At 40.7% G+C, this 26,445-nt stretch overlaps 3 protein-coding genes across 4 annotated transcripts; 1 reads left to right on the top strand and 2 right to left on the bottom strand.

The window, feature by feature from the left end:
• Window positions 1-604: 604 nt before the first annotated feature.
• Window positions 605-12,054, bottom strand: prr14 (proline rich 14). Of its 2 annotated transcripts, XM_083780626.1 has the most exons (10): window positions 11,901-12,054; window positions 8,644-8,783; window positions 8,275-8,437; window positions 7,961-8,029; window positions 6,948-6,988; window positions 3,836-6,496; window positions 3,566-3,710; window positions 3,092-3,201; window positions 2,011-2,079; window positions 605-1,098 (listed from the first exon to the last, which is right to left on the bottom strand). In XM_083780626.1, exons 2-10 carry the CDS (start codon window positions 8,757-8,759, stop codon window positions 792-794), a joined length of 3,681 nt encoding a protein of 1,226 aa, XP_083636752.1. In that variant the 5' UTR covers window positions 8,760-8,783; window positions 11,901-12,054; the 3' UTR covers window positions 605-791. The 2 variants fall into 2 exon arrangements, with proteins under 2 accessions (XP_083636752.1, XP_083636753.1); XM_083780627.1 differs by lacking the exons at window positions 7,961-8,029; window positions 8,275-8,437; window positions 8,644-8,783 and having other exon boundaries at window positions 11,901-12,047.
• Window positions 12,055-13,384: 1,330 nt separating this feature from the next.
• On the bottom strand, window positions 13,385-19,375 carry cd2bp2 (CD2 (cytoplasmic tail) binding protein 2). Its single transcript, XM_083779360.1, has 7 exons — window positions 19,266-19,375; window positions 18,844-18,925; window positions 17,788-17,920; window positions 15,613-15,770; window positions 14,537-15,116; window positions 14,364-14,452; window positions 13,385-13,625 (listed from the first exon to the last, which is right to left on the bottom strand). Exons 2-7 carry the CDS (start codon window positions 18,919-18,921, stop codon window positions 13,515-13,517), a joined length of 1,149 nt encoding a protein of 382 aa, XP_083635486.1. The 5' UTR covers window positions 18,922-18,925; window positions 19,266-19,375; the 3' UTR covers window positions 13,385-13,514.
• A 4,127-nt stretch (window positions 19,376-23,502) lies between these two features.
• pheta2 (PH domain containing endocytic trafficking adaptor 2) lies at window positions 23,503-25,538 on the top strand. Its single transcript, XM_083779852.1, has 4 exons — window positions 23,503-23,621; window positions 24,090-24,187; window positions 24,307-24,610; window positions 24,714-25,538. The coding sequence occupies exons 2-4, from the start codon at window positions 24,107-24,109 to the stop codon at window positions 25,142-25,144; spliced, it is 816 nt and encodes a 271-aa protein (XP_083635978.1). The 5' UTR covers window positions 23,503-23,621; window positions 24,090-24,106; the 3' UTR covers window positions 25,145-25,538.
• Window positions 25,539-26,445: the final 907 nt, after the last annotated feature.

Consider the following 26,445-nt stretch of genomic DNA (forward strand, 5'->3'; position numbering starts at 1 on the left):
ACAGCCTCCAGCCTTAAACATGTTTGACAATCAAAGACAGCTTTCTTTACCCCTGAGCTGAATCAAAATAATCTACATTTACATTTAACTTGCTCCATTATCAGATACACAGTACCTAATCGTAACAAACTAATTATAGCAAATCACACTCGAATCTCTTAATGGCATGTTTACAAAGGTATGTTCAGCATTTCTAGAGGGAAAATAGCTGCCAGAGGAAAATGTTTTGAAACAAAGCCACATGGATAAAATCCTGAAATAACTGAGATTGTTATTCTGGCCTTGTAATAGCAGTGAAACAGACAAAGCAATAATAATTTGGAGCACAAAAAGTTTAAATAGAACTTCTTAGAAAAGGCTCATCACGGTTTACCATGTACTGTATAAGATTGACTGTGATCATGTTTGTTTCTGGGCGGTGTCAATAAATGTTTGTTTCTAGACAGCTTATTCCACAAGTAACATACATGGATGGCTGAAACATTGATATTCGCGTTCAGAAATGGCAAGGTAGAAAATTCACACACAAATCACATTTAATACACAAACTATTTCTAGAAAAGAGGTGCAATTACAATAGTATACCAATGCTACACAATGAAAATAGCATAATTCCTTAATTTTATTATCATGACAACACTAATAAATACAGCTCATGGATGGTAGTATTTTGTGTTCAGAAGTTCCACAAGATGTGAAACATCCTACTGGATGGAAGCTACAGTTTAATAAAATGCAATTACGTTTTCTTTTAAACCTTGCAAAGCCAAATCATTTTCAATAAGCATTTGTCAGCTACTGTCCTCATCAAGCGTTACCCACAAATCCAACTGGTCAAGCTTGGTGCAAAGAAGCGAGTCCAGTTCTTGCATGCTGGTGGACGGTTCATCTTTAGAATTATTGTAGTTGCTGCGCCTTGACCTGCCCAAGGATGGGGTACATCCGGCCTTCCAAGGAGCACTAACAACTGGCTTCTTTGGTTTTCTTGGCACACCGACCTCTGGGAACTCGACAGAACGTTTGATACGCTTCTGGCCAAAGACAGACTGAGAACCATTCCGTCTACTATGTGGCAGCTCAAATATGGTCTCCAGTCGGCTGAAACATGAGAATGAAATTAATGATGGTTAAGGGCAAATAGATGGTACAGATTCATTGCGCCTATAGCTGATTGTTTGAGATATTCCTGCCTTATAGGTGTTGTGATAATGCGGCACTAACGAGCTGAACAGCCCCACTAATAACTGGTTTATGATTAAGGATGAGTATGACTAGTTGAATAGTTGCTGTGGGACAGGTGTCGACTACTACTGGTATTTCTTATCAAATTGGTGATTGTGAGACCTCAGCAATCAGATCTCTACTCTTGAGAGGATTACAACGCAGCAGAGAAAGCAAAGAAAAATAACCTTTTCCTGAATGAGCCATGCATTTGACTGTGACCTAGCTAAGCAGAACATGGTGATACCCACTAGCTTGGTTCCAGCTTCAAGTTCTTTCAGCTAGTCAACAATCAGGCCATCTACACACCCATCACCTGAACTGGTGATGTTTTAACTTTTATTCCTTCATAAGAATTATGAACACTGTAACTAATGTGAGCACAACTCACATGTGGTTTCTTTAACGGTGCACAGCTCAGAAGAGTTTATATCTATACCTATTTCACAGATGCAATGACCAGGCCAATGCCAACGGTCAGCACAGTAACTCCGGCAATGCCAGTCAAGCTGATAATGTTGCATTAGAGAGTGCTGTGTTTTCGGCTTGTAATCTAGTAAAAACTGAGTTATTTGCAACCGTTTTTCTATGGCGAACATATTGTGCTTCCAGTTCCAGGTTGGTCCGGGTGTTCCAACAAACACAACTGTTAGTGTTTTAGGGGATTATATTACTGTCGCTTGCATCAGTGTATCCTACTGCTTGTTCTGGCCGCTGTGCTGATTGGAAGCTAAATTAGGATAAACAATAAAGCCAGGATGTGATGATTGATACATTACATTGTCTCACCTTTCAGGGGGCATGGCAAAGTTCTGATTGGTATAAATTTCCTCCAAACTGAAGTCCTTCTTTTTCAGCCTGTTAGAACACATAAGAAAGAAGTTATTAATCAGTCTGGTTGCCATTTAGGGTAACCTGGTGATTAGCGCTGAGCCTAGATTTGTTTGGTTCCCGAGCTTTGAGGTTTTGTCCGTTGGATTGAGATTCAGATCCTAAATTCAGATTGGGACCATTCGGCTCACCACGTTAGCCTATTTATTTATTTTCTTCTTAAATGTTTACCACACAGTGGACTATTACTTGAAGTCAGAGCTTGTGAAATTGGCCTGCATGTGCCTGCAAATAACCAAGAAGACTGACATGACCAACAAGACTGACATGTCTTACACTGGATGACTGTGTCGAAGCAGTTTTATTTGTACCAGTAAAATACCAGATCTGCATCTGTGCTCCAGAACTTTATCTGCTGTTTGCAAAGGATTCCCTACAACTAACAAGCACTAAACTGTTACTGCTCACAGAATACTTTTCCTTAATTTATCTTGAGAGCGAGCGAGCAAGCGCCCACACAAACACACTTTATGTGTTGTAAAATTTTAATATGCAAGTTGTTTGCGTTGTGTTGAGTCATTGCCTTTGCGGTGTTGTTCACAGGAAATTACCATATCCTATTTTAGCAAGCAGAAATGTATAGATCGTTGAGGCATGGCAATGACGTTGCACCTGCTGTTGCTATGCAATAAATCTAATAATATTTGTAATCTAACCCTATTCATCCTATCCTATTTAAAGATGAAATATTTTAAACTCTTGGACAGGGTGAGGATAGCTAATGGGTAGTTACTAGTTAGCTTAACTAGAAAATGTATCAACCAACAGCCAACCTGCTAAACCCAGCAAAAATGTAAACTTCATATTTATTTGTTGTATCACAAGTTTAAAGAAGTGGGTGAAATTATTTTCTGCACAATCTCCCAATGTTTTCCAGTTACAACATAGTAACTGAAAAACATGAGGGGAATAAACTCTCTACCGTGTACAAAGACATTAGTGAATTTCTCATATGTCTAACACAATATACAGCATGTACCTGATGGCTTTGGGCAGGCCCATAGGCGTGAGATTGTTTTGTGGTTTTGGTAATCCTCTGCGTATCCTTATGGACGACACCTTCCCCCGTTCCTCATGCTTTTTCACCACCTGTTATGAAGAGAAAGGGGATTAACATCGCTAAACAACATAACATTGAGCACAAAAAGGTGTTGATAGGTTCTGGAGCCATACAAGCACTAAATATAGTAAGCACTAAGTATAGTGCACCAACTCAGTGATTAATAATCATGTTCTGTAAAAAGTTAATATGTTTGTGTTTTTTTTGTGCATTACAGTCTGTAATACTGTGTACGTTGTGTGTAAAATGTCATCTCTGGGAAAACAATTTATCAATCATCTCTAACCAATACATTATATCAACCAATGGCGAATGGCGATGAAAGAAAGGTTTCCAATAGTGCCAAAAGTATAAGTCATGTAATTGCACTCATGTGGGTACAATAATTCATACCTTGATTTCTGAATCCGAGAAAGACCTCTCATTTCTCAAAGTTAATTCCTCAAACTCCTGACTGGAAGAACTCGTGTCCTCGCCATATTCATCGTCCCCACTCTGTTGTCTAGTCTCACACTCCAGGGGAATCTGTGCCAACGACCTGCGAAGAGGGACAAACTCATAAATGTTGACTACACCATCATCGGTGGGCACACATCAGAATCTATAAATAATATACATTTATTAGTTTATTTATTATTATTAGTTAATTTATTTATTAGTTACCTGGAGACAGAGGACACAGCGGCTGCAGAGGTGTCAGCTCTTGGAGGGAACAAGTAACAAGCAGAGGAGCTGGGTGAAGACGCAGAAGCTGTGAAAACACTAGCCGAGGAAGGGGAAGAGACGTGATTTTGAGTACCGCTGCCGGTGGCCACCACTCTGTTCTCAAACCGCTTGGAGAGGAAGGCCAGTGGGCTTGAAAGGAAACGGGAAGCCAGGGCAGAAAGGGAATCAGAAGGAGAGAGTGGCACATAGGTGATGCTTCCACAGGAAGCAGATCTTCTTGAGGGGTACACCTCTTTTCGCAGGCACAGAGGCGCAATCTCTCTCTCTATTTCCGCACTGCCGACGGTGTGCCGGCGAGCGCGCCTGGCCGGTGTATGTGCATGGAGAATAGGAGGAAGGTTGGGTAACTGGTGCGGATGTGATGCGTAGATCTTGCCATGCTGTGACCAGTGCATGGCAGGGCTCCAGGGTGTGTCATGGCGGATAAGGTTTGGCATGTCCGGGCAAGAGTAACTCCGTGAAAGGCCGCTAGAAAGGCTGTCGTCTGACGTACATGTTCCTACTTCCAAGTCCAACTCCTGAGTCTGACCAGCAATTGTGTTCATCTCTTCCTCAAATTCATAGGTATGTCTTTTACTAAGCACCATGCATTTTCTCCTATGGTTTGCACTTCTCCTTCGCTTATTTTTCACTCGTCTTGCATGGCAACTTGGCTCGGATACAGAAGCCTTGACATCAACCCCATCTGTCCCCTCCTCTTCTTTTAAGTCCTCAAAAACTTTGGTCTGACTCTGGTTAGTGGCTTCACCATCAATCAGACGTATCTCAGTGACATTTTCAGAGCATTCCCCTGGTGTCATTTCATAACGTACAGACACAGACTCCATGGACGTTTTATCTCCAACTTCTTTCGATTGGACTTTTTTTACAGTATCATATGAAGTAGAGTGGTCCATACATGGCTCAGTGGATTGTTTTACACCTAGCTCAGATATAACCAATACCCTGCTGTTCTTTTTCAGCCTCTTGGATGAATGCTTGGGTCCGATTCTACCGCCTCCCTCCTTCAAATCCAAAGTGTCTGTCTCTGAAATAAAACTATTTTGTTTTAGTGATTTCCGTTTGAGTAGATTTAAGGTTGTGTTCATGTAGTCGTCTGAACTGTGGGGAAAATCAGATGTCGGTTGAAAACTGCACAGCTGTACCTGCATGGGCTGATCAGGGACACCTGTGAACTGTTCATCTTGAGATTTTTTTGTCAATGTGGTAGTCATGGTAGTTCCCATTTGTACATTTTGATCATTGCCGTTAGGTTCGCAGGGAGTGCTATTGGTTAGTTTCTTGGACATTTTGTTTGAACCACTGGTATTCCTAATGTTATTGTCCCTTTGGCTAATCTCAGACACACCATTATTATGATCTAGTGAGGAAGCTAGCATGGTATTAGAATGTGCAAGTAACATTGCTTCATTTACTTTAGCAAACTGATTTTGTCTCTCGACTCTGTTCTTTCCTGTAGTTAATTTACTTTTTGTATCCTTATAAACATTTATCTTTGTTTCAGTAGCACAGAGATTCATTTCCATGTCTTGGACAGTATCCATCTTGATAATCCTGTTCCTTGGCACTAACCCTCCTGGGATGCCGTTGCCTGGCCACACATTCAGGTTGTCCCTCGATGTTTCATGTTCTGCACATTCATCCACTATTGCTTTTTTTCTCTTCATCAAAACTGCTTCAGTGTCAGTCTTCAAGCTCAGATTCAATCTCCGCTTTGCCCTCTCAATTCTCACCCCCGGAACTGCCACACAGTCAGGCTTTGCCTCACCCTGGGCCTTTAGAACACCTTCATGAATAGTAACCGCCTTTGATACATTCCGTAGGCTTTTTCGAGGGAAGGGACTGTTGTCTGTATTACCATCAGGCTGACAAGGGCTGTCAGAAGTGGATCTTTGAGAAGTAGCCATAGATTTGGACACTTTCTCAGAAGAACTGCAAGGCAATGGTCTGCGTTGTAAAGACACAGAATAAAGTGCGTCGGTTTCCCTCTCAGTCGTCACACAGTCATCCACTGCACAGCCGTGTGGTGATGAATCAGCAACAAACGTTACATTTCGAGAGTCTTTAATGGAAATTCGTCTGAGGTTTCCTCCACTTCCTAAATCAGTGCCCCCTTGTTGGGGTGAGCAAGGAACAAGCTTTACTTCCAGCTGACTAGAACTCAACATAAAGTCAGATCTATGCTTATCACTTGGAACAGCTTCCATCTTCTTGTTGTCATTCTTAGCTTGCCCATATGCATGAAAGGTTTTGCTGGTTTCTGAGCATTCACTATCAGATGCTTGGCTATGAGCCTGCAGCTTACACTGCCTCAGTTCATCTGTGTGGTCACCGGTCAGTAGAGAATTATTAGCTTTAAAAAGCTTAACAGGGGTCATGACTATCTCTGTGAAACTGGCCATCTTTGATTTCAACGACTGAAACAATGGGCCAATAACCCATCCTGTCTGCGCAGGTGCAGTTTCAACAGCCAACTGCCCACATCTATCCATGTCTGATGAAGGAGCTTCAAGGCTCTGTGCAGTGTTTCCAATGTGCCGTTGTCCTACATTTTCTTTAGTAGATAGATTAGCATCCACCCTTCTGCCTGTCTGGTGCCTATAATTGACAAAGACATGGGGACCAAAATATGAGACAATCTGACAAAAACAAGTCATGTGCAGTTCAGTGTTCACTGAAAGAGAAAGAAAAACAAATGGTTTCCTTTCAATGTCACATTAAGAGAAAATGTTGTACCTTGAGCTACAAGTGATGTTCTGATAAGACCTTACATATTCTGAAATGCTGACACCTATTGACTATCTCCATCCACTTGCCTTTAAACTTTAGACTACCAAATAAAGCTAGTAAATTTGAGTACAGCCTTTTATGATGCAGCAAAGCAGGTACTGCTTTCAAGACTGCAGTCATTTGTTGCAGTATATGTTTTCTAGGAGGACAAATAATATAAATAATATATTCTAAGAAAAAAAAGCCTAATATAAAGTTTCAACATGTGATAAATGTGATGCACATAACAAGCACAAAACTATTAAGAGTGCATACTCACTTTGTTGGGCTATCTGAGATATCCTCAGAATCAAGGGTATCCTGCAAAGAAAATATTTCAGAATATATTTTGTAGATTCTATACAAAAACAAAAAGAGTAAAAAAAGAAGACACCAGTGATACTCAAACTCAGGCCTGCGGGCCACTTCAACCAACAAGCTTTAAACTGATCAAATTGGACCTTCCATTCCAGAGATAATGGCCAAAATATCTTGAAACGGTCATTAAAATCGACGATTTGTCTTTTTTTCCCCTTTTACGGACAGACTTAGGCCTATTACTTATTACCAGAATTATTCAAGTAGCCTAAATGTAGCAATTTAGGCTACTTTGATTACAAATTGTGTCATTGCCAGAATAGAAATGGAAGGCCAAGCCAGAATGCACATTGCATTTGTCTTCATACAATATGTCAGTGGTCATATCTAATGATAACAAAATATTCTTTAGTTTTAGGTCTGAGAGGCCTCGTCAAATGGTCTGTGGCTCAAATGCTGAATAAATAATGGGCCTTGAAAAAGGTTGAAAACCACTGCATTATGCGGAAATAAAGCAAATAAAATAGGGAAGTTATCAACTATCATTAACGTTGTCATTTTATCAACTGGCCCTTGCCATTTTTGTAATGTGGCCCACAGGTTCAGCTATTCGAGTATCCCTGCACTAGACTGTCGACACTGTACATCTTGTCGTCTAGGCTTTAGTAGGTCACAGTAAGACTAATTTGCTTGTCCGTGTCAGGTGCAACAGACCATGAAGGAGGATTAAATCACCCAATTAACCCGCACACCAATGCAATGTGTACTGTACAGTATAGGTCATTACTGTTGTGATACAGGCATTAGAGCTTCTGCACGAACAGTTAACTATCAGGGGAAGCTCTAATAGCAAATGCAGGCAATTGCATGCAGACATGCCAGTGAAAGCACAAGAGGGTCAGATAGACAGAGAAAAAAATTGAGGGCGAGCATGACAGAGACAGAGAGTGGAGCAGGGGAAAAAGACCAACCAACCTCATTTTGCTGTAGGTGTGTGTAATCGACTCTCAGCAGATTTACTGACAGAGATTGTGACAATTGCACCTACAGAAAGATACATGCTTTTAAATATTTCTTCTTTTTAGACTTTTGTTGGTTTTTGGTTTTTACTCTGAACTGTAGCACTTTTGAGATTTGTTTAAAATGTAAAGTGCACTATAAATAAAATGTATTCTTATTAGTATTACATGAGTGTTACAGTTGGATGGGATTGACATTGTATCTGCAACTATTTCCATTCCTTTCATTCATCTAAATTCTAAATAAAGATTTTTAGAGTTATATAGTACCATGCCACTCTCCCTCTCTTGCTTGGTGAAGGACGGAGTTTGTCTGAATGATCTCTCAGATGCCACACGGTCCTTGAGGCTCTGCTTTTTTGGAATCTGCTTTTTAAACCCCTTAATGCGACCACTCCTCCTGGTGACAGACTTTCTCTCATCCTCCTGAGATCTGTGAATATTTGAAACAATTAGGCCTATAACCTAAATATTAGCTTTTCCTGTTTCAAATACACAGAGGGAAGTTGTGAACATGGTCTTTATGCGATTCCTAATAACAGCAATTAATTAAAAAAAACAAAAACAAAAAGGAATGTCATGGTGGGAAAAAAATATGAAATAAACAAAACAAAGCAAATGGTGCCAGGATAACTATACCTGGGAGTGGAGGAGGGAAGGGAAAGGAGGGGTGGTGGAGGTTCACTTTGGGGGGATACACTACTACAGAATGGGTTTGGGGGAATAGCATCTGAGTCAGAGGGATATGTCAACATCTCTCTTCCCCTGTCTGTCTTCCTCTGTAAACAACAACAATGAACAAAAACCAAAGGCATGCAGGATATCAATTCAACATAAAAGCAGTGGACAAAGAAGAAGAAGATGCACTCTTGGAAATGCCTATTCGCATTACAATCATAATTGGCATTCTTCATTGCAGAATTCCATAGTCTACATACAAGACATAATTATGTAATTCTGTGATGAAGAATACCTGTGGAGCAACCATATTCTGAGAAAGTAGCAGACTAGGGGGTCGATTTAGGACTTCTATGTTACTTACTTCTATATTACTAATCTAATTACAGTATTATGATCTGGGGGCGTGTAGTATGTCATATTGCAATTTTGGGCATGTTAAGAAGCGCTTTTGACACCCCGCGGAGTGCGCAAAACGGCCTTGAATTAGTCATGGGTGTGTTTAAGGCGTGTTTGAGACGTACCCAATCAACATGTCCGTACTATTCTCTTTACCAGTCAGCTGATGTCACATACGGAATGCGCACTTTGGGGGTCGTGGTATGACATTTCTTCAGGCTGGCACCATAGAAGACATGACATGCCTTTGTCACATTTGGGTTAATTATTCCTATTGCACTGCATGCTGTCACCTTTATGCCTCAAAAGAACAGACCCACCTTTCAGATCGGAATGGAATTGCGAGTAGATAGCAGCATATTGGCAAATTGCCAATCCATGAGTAATTAATTAATTCGATAACGATAGAACCATGTACCATACAGCGAATGAAAGCAAGATTCATAAGGAATATGGAGATTTTTACATTTAATAAAACGGTTGAGAAATGAGAGAACCATGAGTGTTTATAGGCTAATATCAACGTTTTTTTATGAAAGACCAAACGGGCTGTGAACTTGAAGAGCTCAATCACCATCCCGACACGGAAGAAATATAGCCTAGTGCATGCATGTATATGCACTGTTGCACTTGCACACAGTAGCCTACACACGCTCTTTATTTGTTTCTATTGAAAAACACCAGTAAAATAACGTTTATTATATTTTATTTCATTCAAGTCACGACGAAGGAATGAGTTGAATGCGTGCTGCGTAATGCTGTGGCCCCGATGGTATGGTCTTCGCTGAGTTCGCTCGTAGCATTTTATTGAAGAAGACTTGAATCGGGTGTGATACAGCATATGAAAGCACATTTCCCACGGATTATGGAGATGTTTTTATTTATTTTTAAGGTTGAGAAATGAAAGAATTATGGCCGTTTCTAATCTCAACATTTTTTTTAAAAAGACGCAAAGCTGCCATGTCTCATAGAAACAAGTAAATAGGTCTATAAAAATAAGCGCATATAACAGGGGTCTGTAACCTATTTTAAATGAAGTGCCATGTTTTTATTTTCTAAATAGTGAGTCTGCCATATCCAGATTAATTTGAATGACACCACATTAAAATAAAAAAACATATTTTGATTGTCCACAAATATAAAGTTCTTCCTTCTTTTTAAATATGTTCTTGCACATTGTTATAATGATCATTATATATCCCCCTGCAGTCAGAGTTCATAGTTTTAATGAATGAATGTGATGCATTGTGAGCTGGTATAGATCTGCTATTTTCAAAAGTAATCTTTTTATTTAATTTTTGGATTAGCTGTCCTTAGTTGGGCAAATGCATTCATCTGGGGATCCTTGACATGGGAATGTGCTGTGTGACGATCACTGGTTTAAACAACATTAGGAGAAAAGCCCAAATAACCACTTTAGAAACAAGAAAAGCAACCACACAAAGCAACTTTACAGAAAAATAAGCCGCTTATAATAAACAGACATGGCAACACTCTACCAGCCTTCCAGAGCCGCTCAAGTGTCAAATCAAACAGTGCTTTTTGCGTTTATGAGGTGGTCAGACCCACGTCTAATCGTTATGCGCTGAGTGTCTTTAGGTCAAGGGGCTTAATAGCAAATTGCGCAAAGCGAGAATAATTAACATATGGACACTCCCACAATGCTAAAATATTCAGGTACGCGGTATGCCAAATGTGTGTGCGTTCAACACGGGCCGAGTGCGTTCAACACGGGCCGATATGCCTTTCATAATACGAATGTGCGCAGAGCGAGGCCAATTTATGTATCACGACCTGGTAAACTGCACCTTCAAAATCGACCTGTAGGAGCGCATCGTTTATCAAGTCCAATAAGTGCTATTTTAAACAAAGCCACATGTCTTGAGAATAGAACTTTGACATCCCACAGGCTATATATTATCCAACTAGCACAGGGGCATAAACTGCAGCCAGGGTACGATAGGAAAATAACTGACGAAAGCTCTTATTAGACTAAAAAGAAGAATTTGGGGAGTGTGCATCGCACTTGACCGTGCAGCAAACCATCGTGATTACTATTTTCCCACAGTAGCTTTTATAAATGAATGTAAATGAATGATAATAAGTTAATAACGCTAAATACTAACACTGAAACTCAGGGTGTAACCTACCGAAGACGAAGTAGACAATAATTAGCCTACATTTTAATCTAAAAATCAAACTACCAAATGTGTTTGATGATCATTTCATACGGGTATCATCACTTGACATGGCGGTTTTGATCAAAAAGATGCTCGGTATATTTGCTGGAAACGACCAGTTCATAATGATATATTCAGATGTTAATTTAATTACAAGCCATGCCAACATCCCAGCTTAAGTAAGCCTTCTAGCCTCCTTTATTTTACTAAATGGTCCACACCGCGTTTTTAACCAGGGTGCCGTTTTTAGCCAACCAACAACATGGTTGCGTCCGGATTCATATTACCAAAAAAAAGCCGAAAACAGCCGATCTACAAGCTCACAGCGCGTCGCGGGCGCCACGCGCTGTGAGCTTGTAGGTCGGCTATTTTCGGCGCGGCGAGACGCAGTCGTACGAAGAAACATAAACAACAAGCATTAACGTTGAGTACCAGGGAGTAGTCAGAGCCACCAGACTAGGGCAGACGTCAACACACTGGGCTGACGTTTGCGCGCATTCCTTCCGCGGTTAACGGGGAAACAAACCAAACGCATTCACAACACACACACACACACACACACACACACACACACACACAGGCCAGTATAATTCACACTCTCCATTATCATTAGACCGGGCTAACGGTCAACAAACTTACCACCACCACGGATGTGTTTGTAATAGAGGCAGCACGCTGTTGCGATCATGTTTATCGTAAACACAAGCAAGCACTACCAAGCAGCCGACATGCCGGACACTCAGACGGAGACGGACGGCGCCCTCCCTCCTCCTACGTCTTCGAAAGTCGACACATCCCATCCAACAACCACAACGTCACAACGAGACGGTCACACCTCGCACCGACCAGTAACGGCTGCGGGGTCTCGTCACGTCAGCCAATCGCACGTTGACATAGCTTTCCGCCAGACAGGCCTTCCCGCGCAGTGTGACCAATCGGGGGACGCCGCTTCAAGCAACACGCAGAAAAGTGTAGCCTTCTTTAGCCCACACACACAAACATATGTCATGACATACACTATTGTCCTCGAGTGACCTAGGGAAATTGAAGTTAATTACGGGTTAATAACCAGTGGCTTAGTGACTTGGTAGATTGTAAATCCATTCTATGCTAGCCAGGGCCCAGGGATTTTTTTTGTTGCATTTGTTTTTAATTTTACTCTACACACAAAATCGCACTCCCCCCTTTTTGGGTGGGGTGCTGCACTGAGTGGTGGTGGCGTGATGGTGGCGTAAATATTGCCTGTGTCCTCTTCACTTCAACTGTTTACAGACAGACAGCTAGTTATTTTATATTACATGTATGCAGTCTTGGCCTGGGCAGTATGATTCCAAATCTGAAAGGTTGCTATTGTGAATAGTAGCCTGGCTGTATATGACCACTTCCCTAACTAAACTTAGGGAGAGGTGTACAACAAACCTCTCATCTGCAAGACTTGGCGATTATGAATTTAGTCCAAGACAAGTCAGGGACAGTGGCACCTTTTCTGCTTGGAGCCCCCCACCCCCTCAGATCTATGCAGTAGTGTGATGTAAAGTATATAAATGTCTGTGTAGATCTGCTTCCCCCCCCCCCCCCCCCCCCAAGATATTTGATTTGAAAACTTGTGAAATGGGACATTCTACACGAGTACTTTCTACTTTAGGTAATTAAGTAAATTTTAATACCAATACTTTTGTACAGTCCACTTTTACTTGTAACTATATGCATTTAATTTATACAGAAAACTTTTCCCACCACTGTATCTATGCATACGTGTTTCATCTCATGTTGTGAATTTGTGGAACAGCATGTTGGTCAACATTTTGGTCTCCCTCCAGACAAAATTGGCACTGGAACACTAAAATAGCATCCTGGTAGTGGCATAGGATCCTGAAAAATGTGTTTACTGAAGAGCTGGACAGAAAAGGGAGACCCATGTTACTGAACAAAGACTAGTCTATACTATAGCAATGATTACCATCAGAATGTAGAGCTTTAAAATGTTATCAAAAAACATTTTGTACCCAAGAATATCCCTCCACCTTTATCAATTTGGAACCAAATTAGATTGATTTCAGTCACAGCATGCTTTTTCATGAACACTGACTCAATTAAAATCCAGAAAAATAACGGGTCAGAGCAACAAGCCAAATGAGCAATTTATTAAAACATGTCAAATTTGTTGTATCAGATTAAGATTTAGATGTCGTCATATCAAAACACTGGACAGTGATGAGAGGAAGGATAGATTTGAGTAAGACGGTGGTACATTCACATATAAATCTCAAAGTCCAGTCTCTTGGAGTTGTAGAACTGAGAGCCTTCTTGGTCGACCCTCCTGCAGTAAACACCATCTTTAAAATAGCCTTCATCCACCCAGTCCTGCAATTAAAAGACAATAAGAAGATTAAAGCCCACCTGGTCAGATTAGGGTTAAAGGTAAAACCAGCCTGTGGAGGTATGACGCAGTGAATGCTATAGCATTTCAACGTCAGTTTCCTTACTTGTTCACTAAATGGAATTTAATTTGGCTAAGGACACTACTAAATTCATTGTAAAATGTACAGTAGTTTAGCATGAAAGGATCATAACAGTAATAGACCCTCTCGTGTCAACAGTTAAATTTAAGAGGTAAGCATTTTAAATGACCAAACGAAATGATTTATTAAGCATGGCATTAGCCATTTCAATATAAAACAAAGGTAAATGGGCACTGGCCCTCTGACTATCACATCACACTGGGCACTGATCCTTTGACCATCACGTCACGCTTATGAAGGTGCGATGTTGTGGATTCACTGTTACAACATGCATTCTCTTTTTTTTTGACATTCTGGCTATTGTAAATAAAAGTTAATTCATTGGGGATAATGCTACTTATCGTTTTGTTTAGCTGCAAACATAAGCCACCGTTTATCAGTGTGCCAAAAACTTTCAAGCGCAAGCATAGAGCCGGTCACACCGGTTAGGTTTTCAAAAGTGGGAGAGAGAAAAAATAAAACATAATACCACATTTTGTGCAACAGTTGGGAGAAAAATAAAACATGTTGAACGAAAATGAATGCATTGTACCATATTTATAGTATTTGCACAACATTAACATCATAATCGTAAAAATACCTGCATGTGCTGACTGCTGAAGGGTCCGTATAGTTCTGAACTTTCCTCATTGGCCCATTTGTACTCCCACATCACGTCATCATCACCCACTGAAGAGAGCAAACAAGAGTTAAAAAGGAGCACATTTTAACAATTAAAATCACACACCAGGAGCACTGTAATCAATGAGGTACCTGTGTTATCCCCTTTGTCCTGGGATTTGCTGCCCTGCTTCACATCGATTTTATCTGCGAACATGTCAAGTTCTTCCTCCTCTTCATCACTGTCATCGTTGTCACCAGGGTTTCTGAGTGCAGTTGACGGACTCTGGCTCATGCTCTTCAATTTATAAGCCAGCTTTTCAACGGTTTGCTGATAGATCTCAAACATCCCGCTCCCCACCAGTCTGTCAGCCAGTGCCGTGAGCCGGTCGAGTGTTTCCGTATCTCTCTTGTTCTCCTCTGGTTTCTCATCCCTCAGCTTGCTCCTCTTTCTTCCTCCTAGGCCTCCCAACCGTCTGAGTCCGGCAGCGACCGTTTCCCCAGGTGACAAAAGTTCCACCACAGCTTGCGTGAGCTGATACGGTGTGTAGGACGCCAGCGGGTCCTCTGCAGGCTCGGTTTCCTCCTGCATATCTTCCTCATTCTCACTGTTTCCCTGCTGCTCCTCTCTCTTTTTCTCTTCCTCGGCTTCATCCTCATCCCCCACTCTGCGTCTACGCTTGGCTGCCAGACCTTTCTTCTTTTGCTTCAAAGGTTGTTCTCTTATTTTGACCTAAGCAAAGAGCATTTTTATTACTGTACAGTTTAACATGTAGGTGTGTGTGTGTATATATATATATATATACACACATGCTACTGCGTGAACGGACACATTATTATTATTTCCCCTTCCACAGCTTTGTTGTTCTATAGTTCCTACAGTGTAAATGATCTTTTTCCTATTATTATTAACTTTATCACTTATGTATTCTGAGTTTCTGTATTTCCAAGGAGTACTAGTGCATACAATGTACAGTAGGAGATGTGTACTGTAGGCACAGAAGATCAATACAAACCTAATTGTAATTCTACAGATTTTTCAAATCATATTAAAACTGTAGATTACTACTGTAGGTTTCTGACCACTGTGACCAGTGGACGCATGCTATTTTACCTAGACTTAAACATTGTTATGTTTTCAAACAATGTGTGTGTAGTAGTACACATACTTTTACTATACAAACACACGCGTGTAGAAAGAGAAAAGAATCACAAAAATTGCCATTTACCCAGTCTATGTTGTCCAGCCAGTTATCCCTAATCAGTTCATCCTTTTTGACGAAGTAGTTCCCCTCAGAGTCAAAGTGTCCTTCCTGCATTTCCTCCGACAGGTTAAAGGGTGTAATGGGAATCCCCTCATCAACTTCAATTGTTGCGCCCTCTTGTCCTAAAAATGTCACATTCCCAGAGTAAAGAAAACGTATTCAAAGTATTTAGTACACATCAACTCGTGATTTGTGGCCGTCAGAAATTGCTGATACAATCCGATCGCCAGGTGGCAGAGGGACGTCATATACAGAAAATATTATGCTTAGCATAAGGTTAGAGGAATTACAGTAATGGGTAGGCAGGGATTGCATGTGTTTCAAGAGTGAGTCAAGACCATAGACTGTAAGAAATATGGACAAAGCGTTCGCCGGGTCTAACATGGACGTAAAATGAAGCCTGTTATTCCTGCACTGTAAGTCGCCATCTTTCTAGATCCGTTTGGTACCAGCTGGCCATTGGCTGGCTCCGTTTTGGACCAGCTGGCCATTGGCTGCCCAGACAACGAGGCGGGACTTCCCCCATTCTTCTCCATTGGTTTTTATTTTGACTCGAGTGGGAGGGGAATCCCGATCATAGACTGTAACGGTAGCCACGCCCCTCAGAACATACGCAATGTTTTTTTTTCTTTATGGTAATTTTTTTAATTAATGGGACCATAATCTTCCAAAAAGAATATTATGACATTAGAAATGAGACTTTAAACTAGTGACTGGAAGAAGAAAGTATTCATGACCATGTTTATTAAGGTAATACAGTCTAGGTGAAGTTGGGCCAAAATACATGGGCCTCTATGGAGCTATGGGGCTTTTTGGGTCCAGTCCAGCGCCACAACAGGCCATTATTATGAACTACCGATTTCAAATGAGGCTTCACGAAATATCTGGCTGACTGCCCCCCTGGTCAAGACGGCCCAGGCCGTAGCGTAACGGTCTGGGCACCGGACTGGTAATCCAGTCGCAGTGTGCCGCGGGTTCGACTCCCGGACCCGACACGGCCTTTACTGCATGTCATCCCCCCATCTCTCTCCCGTTTCCTGTCAGCCTACTGTCTGTCCCTTCAAAAATCAATAAAAGGCGTAAGCCGCAAAAAATATCTTAAAAGAAGACGGAGAGATTTGAGAATGTTAGTTGACCCGTTAATATTGAGCGTTTAACACTTATGATGCCGCCTAGGATGTCCACACACATCCTATCAAATAAAACCGTGGGGTGTCTGAGACATGTGGAGATTGTGGACATGTCTTATGGTCTTTTTTATCTATATAAAACTGGATTACTAAAATATATATATTTTGTGACAGTGGCCGTTGCTAGTTGCCTTGCTCAGCCCGTCCCGGACCTGTTTTGCTGCGTGCGCAGCCCTTCACTTCCTGGCAGATTGATCACAACGCCGATGTTCTGTCCTAATTTCTGACTTCATCATGCATTTCGGTTAGAAATGAATATTAACACTTCTAAAGAGAGATCAGTTTTACGCAGGCGTTTGGGGGAAATGAAAGGCGGGTGTTTTCAGAGTAAAATCTCCCTCATCTGCTTGGCACTTTAGCACATTTATTCTGAAAAGATTCCCTAGCACCATAAGTAATAATAGTGCTGTCCTGCTCCGTTTACCGTCCTGCTCCCGTCCAATAAAATGAAGTCCGGTTTGCCATCTAGCGCTTGCCTGATTTCATATGAATGCAGCATTAACCAGATGCCAAACGAGACATTAAAACGATAAATTTCAAAGTTTGTGTCTGTGCTGTGTACAACAATATCACAGCATGATCATATTCCGTTTAACCTAATTGTATTATCTTTCATATCACAATCGAAAATCTAATGTTTGGTGTGCTGGTTTAAAGATGGAGTGCCACAATTGTTTTATTTTTGTCTATGAGGTGACAGTACTTCATTACAATTTACAATTTAGGCATTTAGCAGACGCTAGAACAAAAGCATGGGAATACATCACAAAAAAGCATTTATCATAAAACATGCGTAAGCTAAGAATTAGCTCATTAGACACCCTGGAGTCGTTTTTATGTGCATTGGTGTATTAACTTTGTATTTAGGGTTTCTTCCTAGAGGCTGAAACCTTGACAGTCAACCGGGCCAATGAATAATAATAATAAATAAACGAATGTTTAGACATACCCTCCACATCGTCGCTGGCCAGTATGTCATACTTGCTGCTCTTGGACTCATCCTCTTCTTCATCTTCTTCATCACTGTCAAGGGAATGTTTGCCCTTGAATCTGGAGCCAGGTCCAGTCACAACTTCACAAATCTGATTCACCAGCCAGAGAGAGAGAAATATAAATATTAAGGGTTTTATGACATTCATTTTCATTTCTTTTTCTTTTTTCTTTTAGGTTTTATGACCTCAATTACACCCAAAAAACCTGAACATTCAGTGGATTTTCTGTGGTCTTAAGTTTTCTTTGGGGCTTTTTGGGCCTTTTGAGCTACAATGAAAACAGGCAACACAGTGAAACAGTGACATCTGCTGGCAAATCCCATTGACATATATGGGATTTGCAGTAAATCATGTCACTTACTGCCAGCAAATCAGAGCACCTGTTTGAGCCAGAAAACCCCAGATCACAGAAAATCTACTGAATGTTAAAAGTTAAATTTTTTTGGGTGGAATTGAGATTAGAAAACAATTCCAAAACCTTTTTTATAATGTCACAATCCCTTTAAGTATCAGTGCCACTGCTGTTATTTATTCTCACATCTCAATGACATTTTACAAAAATATTTTTTAAGTTAGCATCTCATATGGGATATCAATTTGAACTAGAGTTTTGATTAAGCGTAATGTGCTCACTTGCTCTGGTGTCTGGCATTTTGTTTTAACCCATTAAAACCAGGACAGCATCTGTGTCATTTTAGATTTTTGTATTGGCCATCCTGAGTTGTGTTTATTAAATCACGTAAATGTTTTACAAAGTAGCAAATCAATACATCAACATGGTATTGAATGAGAACTAATCGACCAACAAATAAGATACCGGTATGGACCAATATAAATGAATCCAATTTAGTTTTCAACTTAAAACGTTCGTGCATGCCTGGGCTTGTGAAGTTCAGTACTGTACACTCAGTACAATGTTATGCAATAGCTTTGGGATCAAGACTACCATAGATGTATTTGATCGAGCCTGACTTTTACTTTTATAACTAAGCTAGTTATGCAAGAGACTGCACCTTCTTGGCAGGAATTGGGTCATCGTCCAGATCTAACTCCCCATTACCGTCTTCAAACGTTACTTTTCTTTTAGACATGGTGCTGATGGTGGAGAGGAAAACAGGTTAAAACAACAAACCACCTCGCAAGCTTAGAATAACTTAGCGATAGCGAGGAGAAAGTAAGCATCCAATGTTTCTTTAATGTTGTGGATACTAGCACCGTAGCACGGCATGTGTAAACAAGTACATCAAAATGTGTGGTAAACAGAGTCGTGTTTCTGTAATGTAGCAGTTAGCCAGCTAACAGCACTGCAGTTCGTGTAGAAAAAGCAACGCAGTTTCAGTTTCCCACGCGCTGCCAATGCGAGATAACAGTTCAATTCAATGCAGTTATTCGACTGAAGAATCAAATGTAACCATAACAAATATAGCCGCCAAACCTGGAGTAAATGCTTCAATGGACATTCGTTCGCATGGCTGTTCTTTTTGTGTTCGTGTGTGGTTCGTTGGTATTCGTTTTCCTTCTTCTTGTTCTGTTAGTTTATTGGCTGTTGGCAAACATAATTATGTGCATTACCGCCACCAACTGGTCTCTTCATTTCGCCTAGTACTATTAGTCTATTTAGAAGTCCTATTTTGTTCAGTTTGTTCATTTGTTGTACTGATTGGACATTGGATGCCAGTTAGTAGTTACCCATAATAAATGGTAAAGAAAGAAAGGAAGAAACTCAAATCTTCAAATCAAATTACTCCATTAGTAGCCTCGGAAACCCAGACGTTTTTATTTCCAGGAAGAAACTCTAATATAAATCTATAGAACCTTACCCCAACAAAACAATGTGCAGAAAATATAATAAAATCTCTAATTTACACATGCTCGTGTGATTTTATACACACATAGGTTTGTGGAATAAAATTACCCGTAATAATCATGATAATCATGAAACTGCGATTATTTCTCTCACTATAATAATGTTGAAATTAAGAAGCACTCATTGTAGGCCTATGTCCTTTTTATATGAATTTATTTACCTCTGACGTTGATAACGAAGGCGTTTCGGCCTGTGTGGACTTCGTCAGCGCTAACAACTCACTATAATAATACCATCAAAATCCATAATAGTTCCACCCTACTTTGAGCACGTGCTCTACAACTTCACATGCTCTACTGTTTCGACCTCCCCACAATGTTCACAGCTCCCTGTGTTGTGTTTTCCAATGGGCTACACTACAGCACTGGTTCCCAAACACTGCGTCAGTGCGTCGGGACCAAGGGTTGCTTCACTGCTTTTTGCAGATGATGTGGTCCTGATGGCACCATTGGTCCAAGACCTTCAGCTCTCACTGGACCGGTTCGCAGTAGAGTGTATCACGGCTGGGATGAGGATCAGCATCTCCAAATCTGAGGCCATGGTTCTCAGGAAACCGATGGATTGTGCAGTCCAAGTAGGGAATGAGACTTTACCCCAGGTGAAGGAGTTTAAGTATCTCAGGGTCTTGCTCACGAATGAGGGGAGGACGGAAAAGAAGATCAGCCAGAGAATCTGAGCAGCAGGGGCGGTATTGCAGTCGCTGTACCGACTGTTGTGACAAAAAGAGAGCTGAGCCAGAAGTCAAAGCTCTCTGTCTACCGACTCGCTGTTCCTATTCTTACCTATTGAATTGTTTTTCAAAATAGTAAAAAAAAACACACTCAAGTGAGGGGCACTCCTATCATCATACATCATCATACACCACATTCCGTGTTCAGCCAATAAAATAATTTCCGTGGTAGACACACACAGCTGGGCATAGGAGCCGGAGGGCCTAAAGGGTCCGGCCCCTCAAAAATGAATGACAAATTAGTTTATTGATAAGGGGTAGTGAAAGATATACTGCTGGACTTAGCATACAGTATGATGTCTTATGACTTAGATAAATGGTGCATTTACACAGGTTTAATGTTTGTCTTTAGTTTGTTTTGTAAACTTATTGACAATGAAGGGAACATTTACGTTATAATGTCTCTTTATTGTTAATGGCATTTAATGTTTGTGTTTGCACCGTTTGTTTTACATCACTTATAATCAACATGAGTTAGACTTTAATATATTAGTGCCCCTCACTTCACACGGGTGTTATTTTTTACATAGATGTGCATTACATTCACCCATTCACACACACATTCACACATAAATGGCGGAGGAAACCATGCAAGGCACCAACCCTCTCATCGGGAACAATTGCAAATTACAAAACACTCTCTCAGGATAGCCCGGCATCGAACTGGAAAGTGGCCACTCTACCCCTGACCCACTGCAGAGTGCCGCCCTATGTCTGTGCACATTTAACCCAATCTGAGCTGTCAGTGAGCTACCAGTCTTTAGCCCCTTTGACATAATTAGTTTGTGCCGACGTTCATGATTTCAGTTCTTTCTTTTTTGGCTTGTTTTGAGAATGGAAGTGACTAGGATGTGAAGTGGGGAGTCATGGGTTGGACCAATGATTGTGTCCAACAACCTGCTGCCTTTTTATTCTTTTACTGTATTTGTTTCCCTGGCAGCATGGGTGCCCATTGGGTGGCCTCCCCTCTTGCAGCTCCCTTGCAGCTGGCACCATTATGTTAGTTCTTTATCTTTATTTTTGTGTGTTTTTGTTCCCATGTCAGCTCAGCTGGCATGCCAGCTGACATTGGCTTGCCAGTGTCTGTTTATAGTACTGTTGGCGTTGTTCTGTTGTTGAAGTACTGTTTTTGTGAGGATTGTATCCCACTTTTTATTTATTATTGAGTGCTGACGCCAATGCATACAAAAAATATGGCCTATTACAGCACCATCTTGCTAGTTTTGGATGATCTGAGCGGGACATTCCCATTGAATGTAATGTTAACCCATTCAGGCCTGACCTAAAAATTTAAAAAATATCTTCTAAATCCTCCAGTTTTCTGAAATAAATATTTTCACGATTTCTCAAAAAATAGCAGATCTACAAGCTCGACCTTTTTCAATAGCTAAATTATAGCATAATGTTTAAAACACCAAAAGGGGTTCCCGCCCAAAATGGGGTATGTCATGTGTGTATGTATGAGTTGAGACCAATCTGTCTCTCTCTCCGTGCACATGGATGCACTCACTGATCTTAGGTTTCATTCCTGAAACTATGCTGGCATGCTGGTTTGTCACTTTTCAGATATAGCTGTATACATCTCATCCTACATGTCTTTACTTTTCAGTTTCATGCACAGTACAAATGAATGTCAATTTATGTAGCCGTAATGTCAATTACAGTGTTTACTTCCTCTTATGAAGGATTCGAAAATCAACTGTGGGTTAGTGAAAACTAACTTTCACTAACCCACTAGGCCATTAAACTAGTCATTTACAATCATTGACTTGAATTCCAAACATAATTTACAATAATAATGTATGAACTATCACTCTTTGTTTGCAGATTACACAGAATAGAGAATGACAGAAATCTGTTCAGACTACTACTGATACACACACACACACACACACACACACACACACACAGTCTCACTCACACACACACACACACACACACACACACACACACACAGTCATGATGTCCTATAGTCATGACAACATGCCACACTACTACATCTAACTCTTTGTATTCAGTCTAGTGTTTACTGAGTCTACCTTTATTATATCCCTTCCTCCATTCCCCTACGCTTTTTCATACTCATTGCAGCACATGCCTCAGACGGACAATATGGCGAGAGGCCTAGTTTAGTCATGAATTGCCTTAGATCAGGGGTCTTCAACAGGGTGTCCAGGACCCCTAGGGGGGTCCTCAGTGATCCTGCAGGGGGTCAGCCAAATCTGTGTGTGCTATTCTTAATTGTGTACATTAACCACTTAAACACTCGCATCCCTATTCTGGGGGGGAACATTCGCTGAAAATAGCAGATCGGCAAAGAGTTTAGGTGTACAGGGAAAATAGAGCAGACTAAGTACCAAGACAACGGTCCAGTTTACAGAAGCATTGAGGGTTCAAGTGGTTAAATGTCTCTCCTTCATCCTTCTCTCAGCTAAGGGGTCCCCGGCCTGAAAAACAGTGAAGACATGCCTTAGACAAAACATGCACAAATACGCCAGAACAGGCAAAACACAGGTAACGAAAAGGATGGAGGGCTTAAGTGAAGACACGGGGATAGATTATATCAGAAACCTGGTGAGAAAACATGAAGAATTTAATTAAATTTTCTTAAAGAAGCTATTCACGTGCCCACAACCATTGGTGATAATAATAATATCAGGCATAAGATATTATCCCCATGTTTGTTTATGCATCATACTACCTGAAACAAAAAAAAAACAAAAAAAGAAACTCCCCTGAGAGAAAGAAGTACATGCTATACAGTTAACGGTATAAAGAATGTGGAAGTGAGAGACAGAAGGCAGAAGCATAAAAATACCCTTAATGTGTTGTATGATCTAATTTCCAGGTAGTACTGTCTGTATGCACAGAACCCGTAGTCCAGTTGAGACCGACGCATCTCCACAAGGTGGACTCATGCGTAGAGGAGAGAATATAGTGTGTCAGGATTTTGTTACCAGGAAGTGGGTCGAGTTATTTATATTTCAACACTTGTCCTCCGGTACCCGAGGGAGAACCTGGCGTTAGTAACCTGAAACTTTATATTTATACATTGTCTTTCTCTAGATGTATCACAACCAGGGAGCTGCAAATGGTCGCATGTGTAGGAACAATGAGGGACCAGTAGAACACATCTGTACAAAGAATGTAAAGCCTATGTATGCATTTGGAGGAGTCGTTCAGCATTATCGAAGGTAAGACTAAGTAATACTATTCACGGGGGGCTTATTGTTGACCTACAGTAGTGAAACTAGTGATGGAAAAAGAGTTTTTTCTGTGATAAATTATCTTAATATATTACTAGTGTTGTTATTACCTTGCTTATTCTTATATGAATACACCTGTTTTCTACTATGCCTGTTGGTGCTTTAAAAATGTCTGCACAGGAATTGTATCATGACAATAAAGAACTTGATGATAAAAAGTATTTAGAGCAGTGCCGTTTCTGTTTCTATACGGTTACGGCTTTAAACCAGAATGTTGGATGTCTGTAATGACTGAGTAAAGTAAATTTAAATTTAAATTAAATTTCTGAGGACAAAACAAATACATAATTAAAAACTGCACTGTACACACTGTATATTATGCATAGTATACAGAGTATACACTGGTCCATTCAAGGTAATTGATTTTGCTGTGTATCTTTCACAATATGGAAACAGACTCTCCTTGAAGAGTGATGAAGATCCATGAGAAAATTCTAACCCATTACCTGTCATGCACCTCTCCTGTGGATAAGGAAGGATATCTGTACAAAAAGGTTTGTGGGGGAAAAAAAGAAAAATTATGCTTTGAATGATCTATTAACAAGGCATCAAGTGTTATCTGTAACTTATTTAACTTCACCTCTTTTGTCACCATTACAATATGTCTTCATAGAAAGAGAGGAATGGATCGTTCCACAGACGATGGTTTGTCCTGAAGGCAAACCTACTGTTCTACCAGGACCGGCCAGCTGATCGCCACCTGCTGGGTGTCATCGTCCTTGAAGGATGTGCCGTCCGGCACTGTGAACGCAATGGCATGTTTGCAATATCCCTGGTGTTCCAAGGGCCCGGACTCAAAACATACACATTTGCAGCCGAGGATCGCCAGACCCAAGAGAGTTGGATCAAAGCCTTGCTTTCTGCCAGCCACTGTTATCTATCGCTGCTGGTGAGAGATTTAGGCAAGCAGTATGAAGGTGTGTATCACTATGTGTTGTGTGTTGTTAAGACATTGTTCTGAACTTATCCAAATGTGATTACAGTTTAATTTGTATATAAGATTCTCCATTCCTTCTACAGAAGCGAAACGTGACCATAGTTCTGGTCTATCCCATCAGCAATGCTCTTCTGCAAAGGGCCTCAACCAGCCTACAAGCGTGCCCAGCTCGGGCTCATTCCTCCTGGTGCAGGGACCAAGGACCATGGTCAGAGAGGGCAGAAGCTTCAGTGCCAGTCATGTATTAAATGAACCTTCAATACCTACGAAGGTGACCAAGTCCCCTAAGTCCCCTAAGCTTTGGCCCAAGAGAAACGCTCATGTCACCCCTCTTAATAATGGACCAGCACCTCTTTATGGAGAATGGCCTTTGGTGGGCCTGGATCCACTCGAGGAGTTCAGTAGACTCCATGACTATTATGGACAGGAAGTGATGCAAGCGAGGAATGACTGGCTGAAGACTAAGCGGGTGGAGGAAGAACATAGCGATGAAGATCTCATAGATTTAGGGTGATAATTAAGTGTGTTACACTGTGATGCAAGCAAGACATGTAAAACTGAAGTCATCCATGTGTGTCAAATTAGAGCTACAGTATGCTTTCAGTATTATGAAGATATGCTTAAGAACATTGTGCAGCATTAGATACTGCACATTTCTTTAAAGCTATTTTAAATGTATAATATGCCTCCATGTCATATGATCAATTAGATCATATCAGTGTCAGTGTTTTTTTGAGTGGTGCAACCACTCCTACAACCAGCAATGTCCGTGTTCACCTATGTGTTCACCTGTGTATGTATGTATTAATGAGCATGAGTATGACTGAGTACCAGTAGGGGCGCTGTTTGCCAGAAACAGAGAGAGATAGTATTAGTACTGCACTGTTGCCTGCTAAAGAGAGAGAGTGAGAGAGTGAGAGAGTGAGAGAGAGAGAGAGAGGAGGGGGGGGGGGGGGGGGGGAGTTGCACCACTCGGTTCACACGGGTGTGATTTTTTATAGAGCAGTTTGATTAACCCAAGATCCCTATATTTTATATACCTATTCTTATACCTGATTATCCTCCAAGGTTTTAAGTATTTCAGGTTTTATGTTAAAGCACCCACAGTTTTGTGATTATTCTTATTGGTTTGATGGCAGAGTTTATTAATTTTCAGTGACAACTGTATATACTATTTATCTACTACATTTTTTTAAATTCAAATAAAGGTCAACTAACACGACACGTTAGTGGGCATTAACTGAGAAGGCAAAGCACAGCCCTAATGATGTGCACAGTATGAATAATAATATAAATATAAATAGTAAATACAAATACACACATACCAGTAAGCCACACTTGCATCCATAAAGAATAAACACATTTATAAAGATAAATCCAATGTTCCAATGTCCACCTGGATTCAAACCCTGGTCTCCTCAGGATACTGTCTACTGTTCAGTAAAGCCCTCCAGACAAGGATTTTCTGAGCTTCAGGCAGAGCTAATAATATGTGCAAAATCTCAGTATATGTTTTAATTTGCTGGCTGGACCCAAGAAGAAAGTGTTGAAAACATCATATGGCAGCTAGTAAACAGCAGAGGGCGCCATGGGTACAATCTTTTGAAGCCATTAATTAAAGTTAACATTAAAGTATTAACATGTGATTTAGTAAAAAATAAGGGAAGAATGTATAGAAGCCTGTGAGTGTGAGTGCAATGACAGTGCAGCTGTGATAACAATTGTGAGACAGATAAGTGTGTAATTTATTAATGTACATGTAGCTTTACTCTGATTCTTACACAAAGTCTGAATTAATTTCAGTCCACAGAGATA

This window comes from Protomyctophum parallelum, assembly GCF_964188405.1.
Source record: "Protomyctophum parallelum genome assembly, chromosome: 13".
Classification (NCBI taxonomy): Eukaryota; Metazoa; Chordata; class Actinopteri; order Myctophiformes; family Myctophidae; genus Protomyctophum; species Protomyctophum parallelum.

Bases quoted from the DNA above. Each gene is read 5' to 3' on its own strand.
- cd2bp2 (XM_083779360.1), bottom strand. From the start codon at position 18,921: ATGTCTAAAAGAAAAGTAACGTTTGAAGACGGTAATGGGGAGTTAGAT. The intron at 15,117-15,612 runs GTAAATGGCAAT...CTCTTTGCTTAG, and splicing joins GGCTGGACAACATAGACTGG to GTCAAAATAAGAGAACAACC. The intron at 14,453-14,536 runs GTACCTCATTGA...TGCTCTCTTCAG, and splicing joins GGACAAAGGGGATAACACAG to TGGGTGATGATGACGTGATG.
- pheta2 (XM_083779852.1), top strand. From the start codon at position 24,107: ATGAAGATCCATGAGAAAATTCTAACCCATTACCTGTCATGCACCTCT. The intron at 24,188-24,306 runs GTTTGTGGGGGA...ATGTCTTCATAG, and splicing joins AAGGATATCTGTACAAAAAG to AAAGAGAGGAATGGATCGTT. The intron at 24,611-24,713 runs GTGTGTATCACT...TTCCTTCTACAG, and splicing joins TTTAGGCAAGCAGTATGAAG to AAGCGAAACGTGACCATAGT.
- prr14 (XM_083780626.1), bottom strand. From the start codon at position 8,759: ATGTTGACATATCCCTCTGACTCAGATGCTATTCCCCCAAACCCATTC. The intron at 8,438-8,643 runs GTATAGTTATCC...AAATATTCACAG, and splicing joins CTTCCCTCCTCCACTCCCAG to ATCTCAGGAGGATGAGAGAA. The intron at 2,080-3,091 runs GTACATGCTGTA...GTGTTCTAACAG, and splicing joins GGCCTGCCCAAAGCCATCAG to GCTGAAAAAGAAGGACTTCA.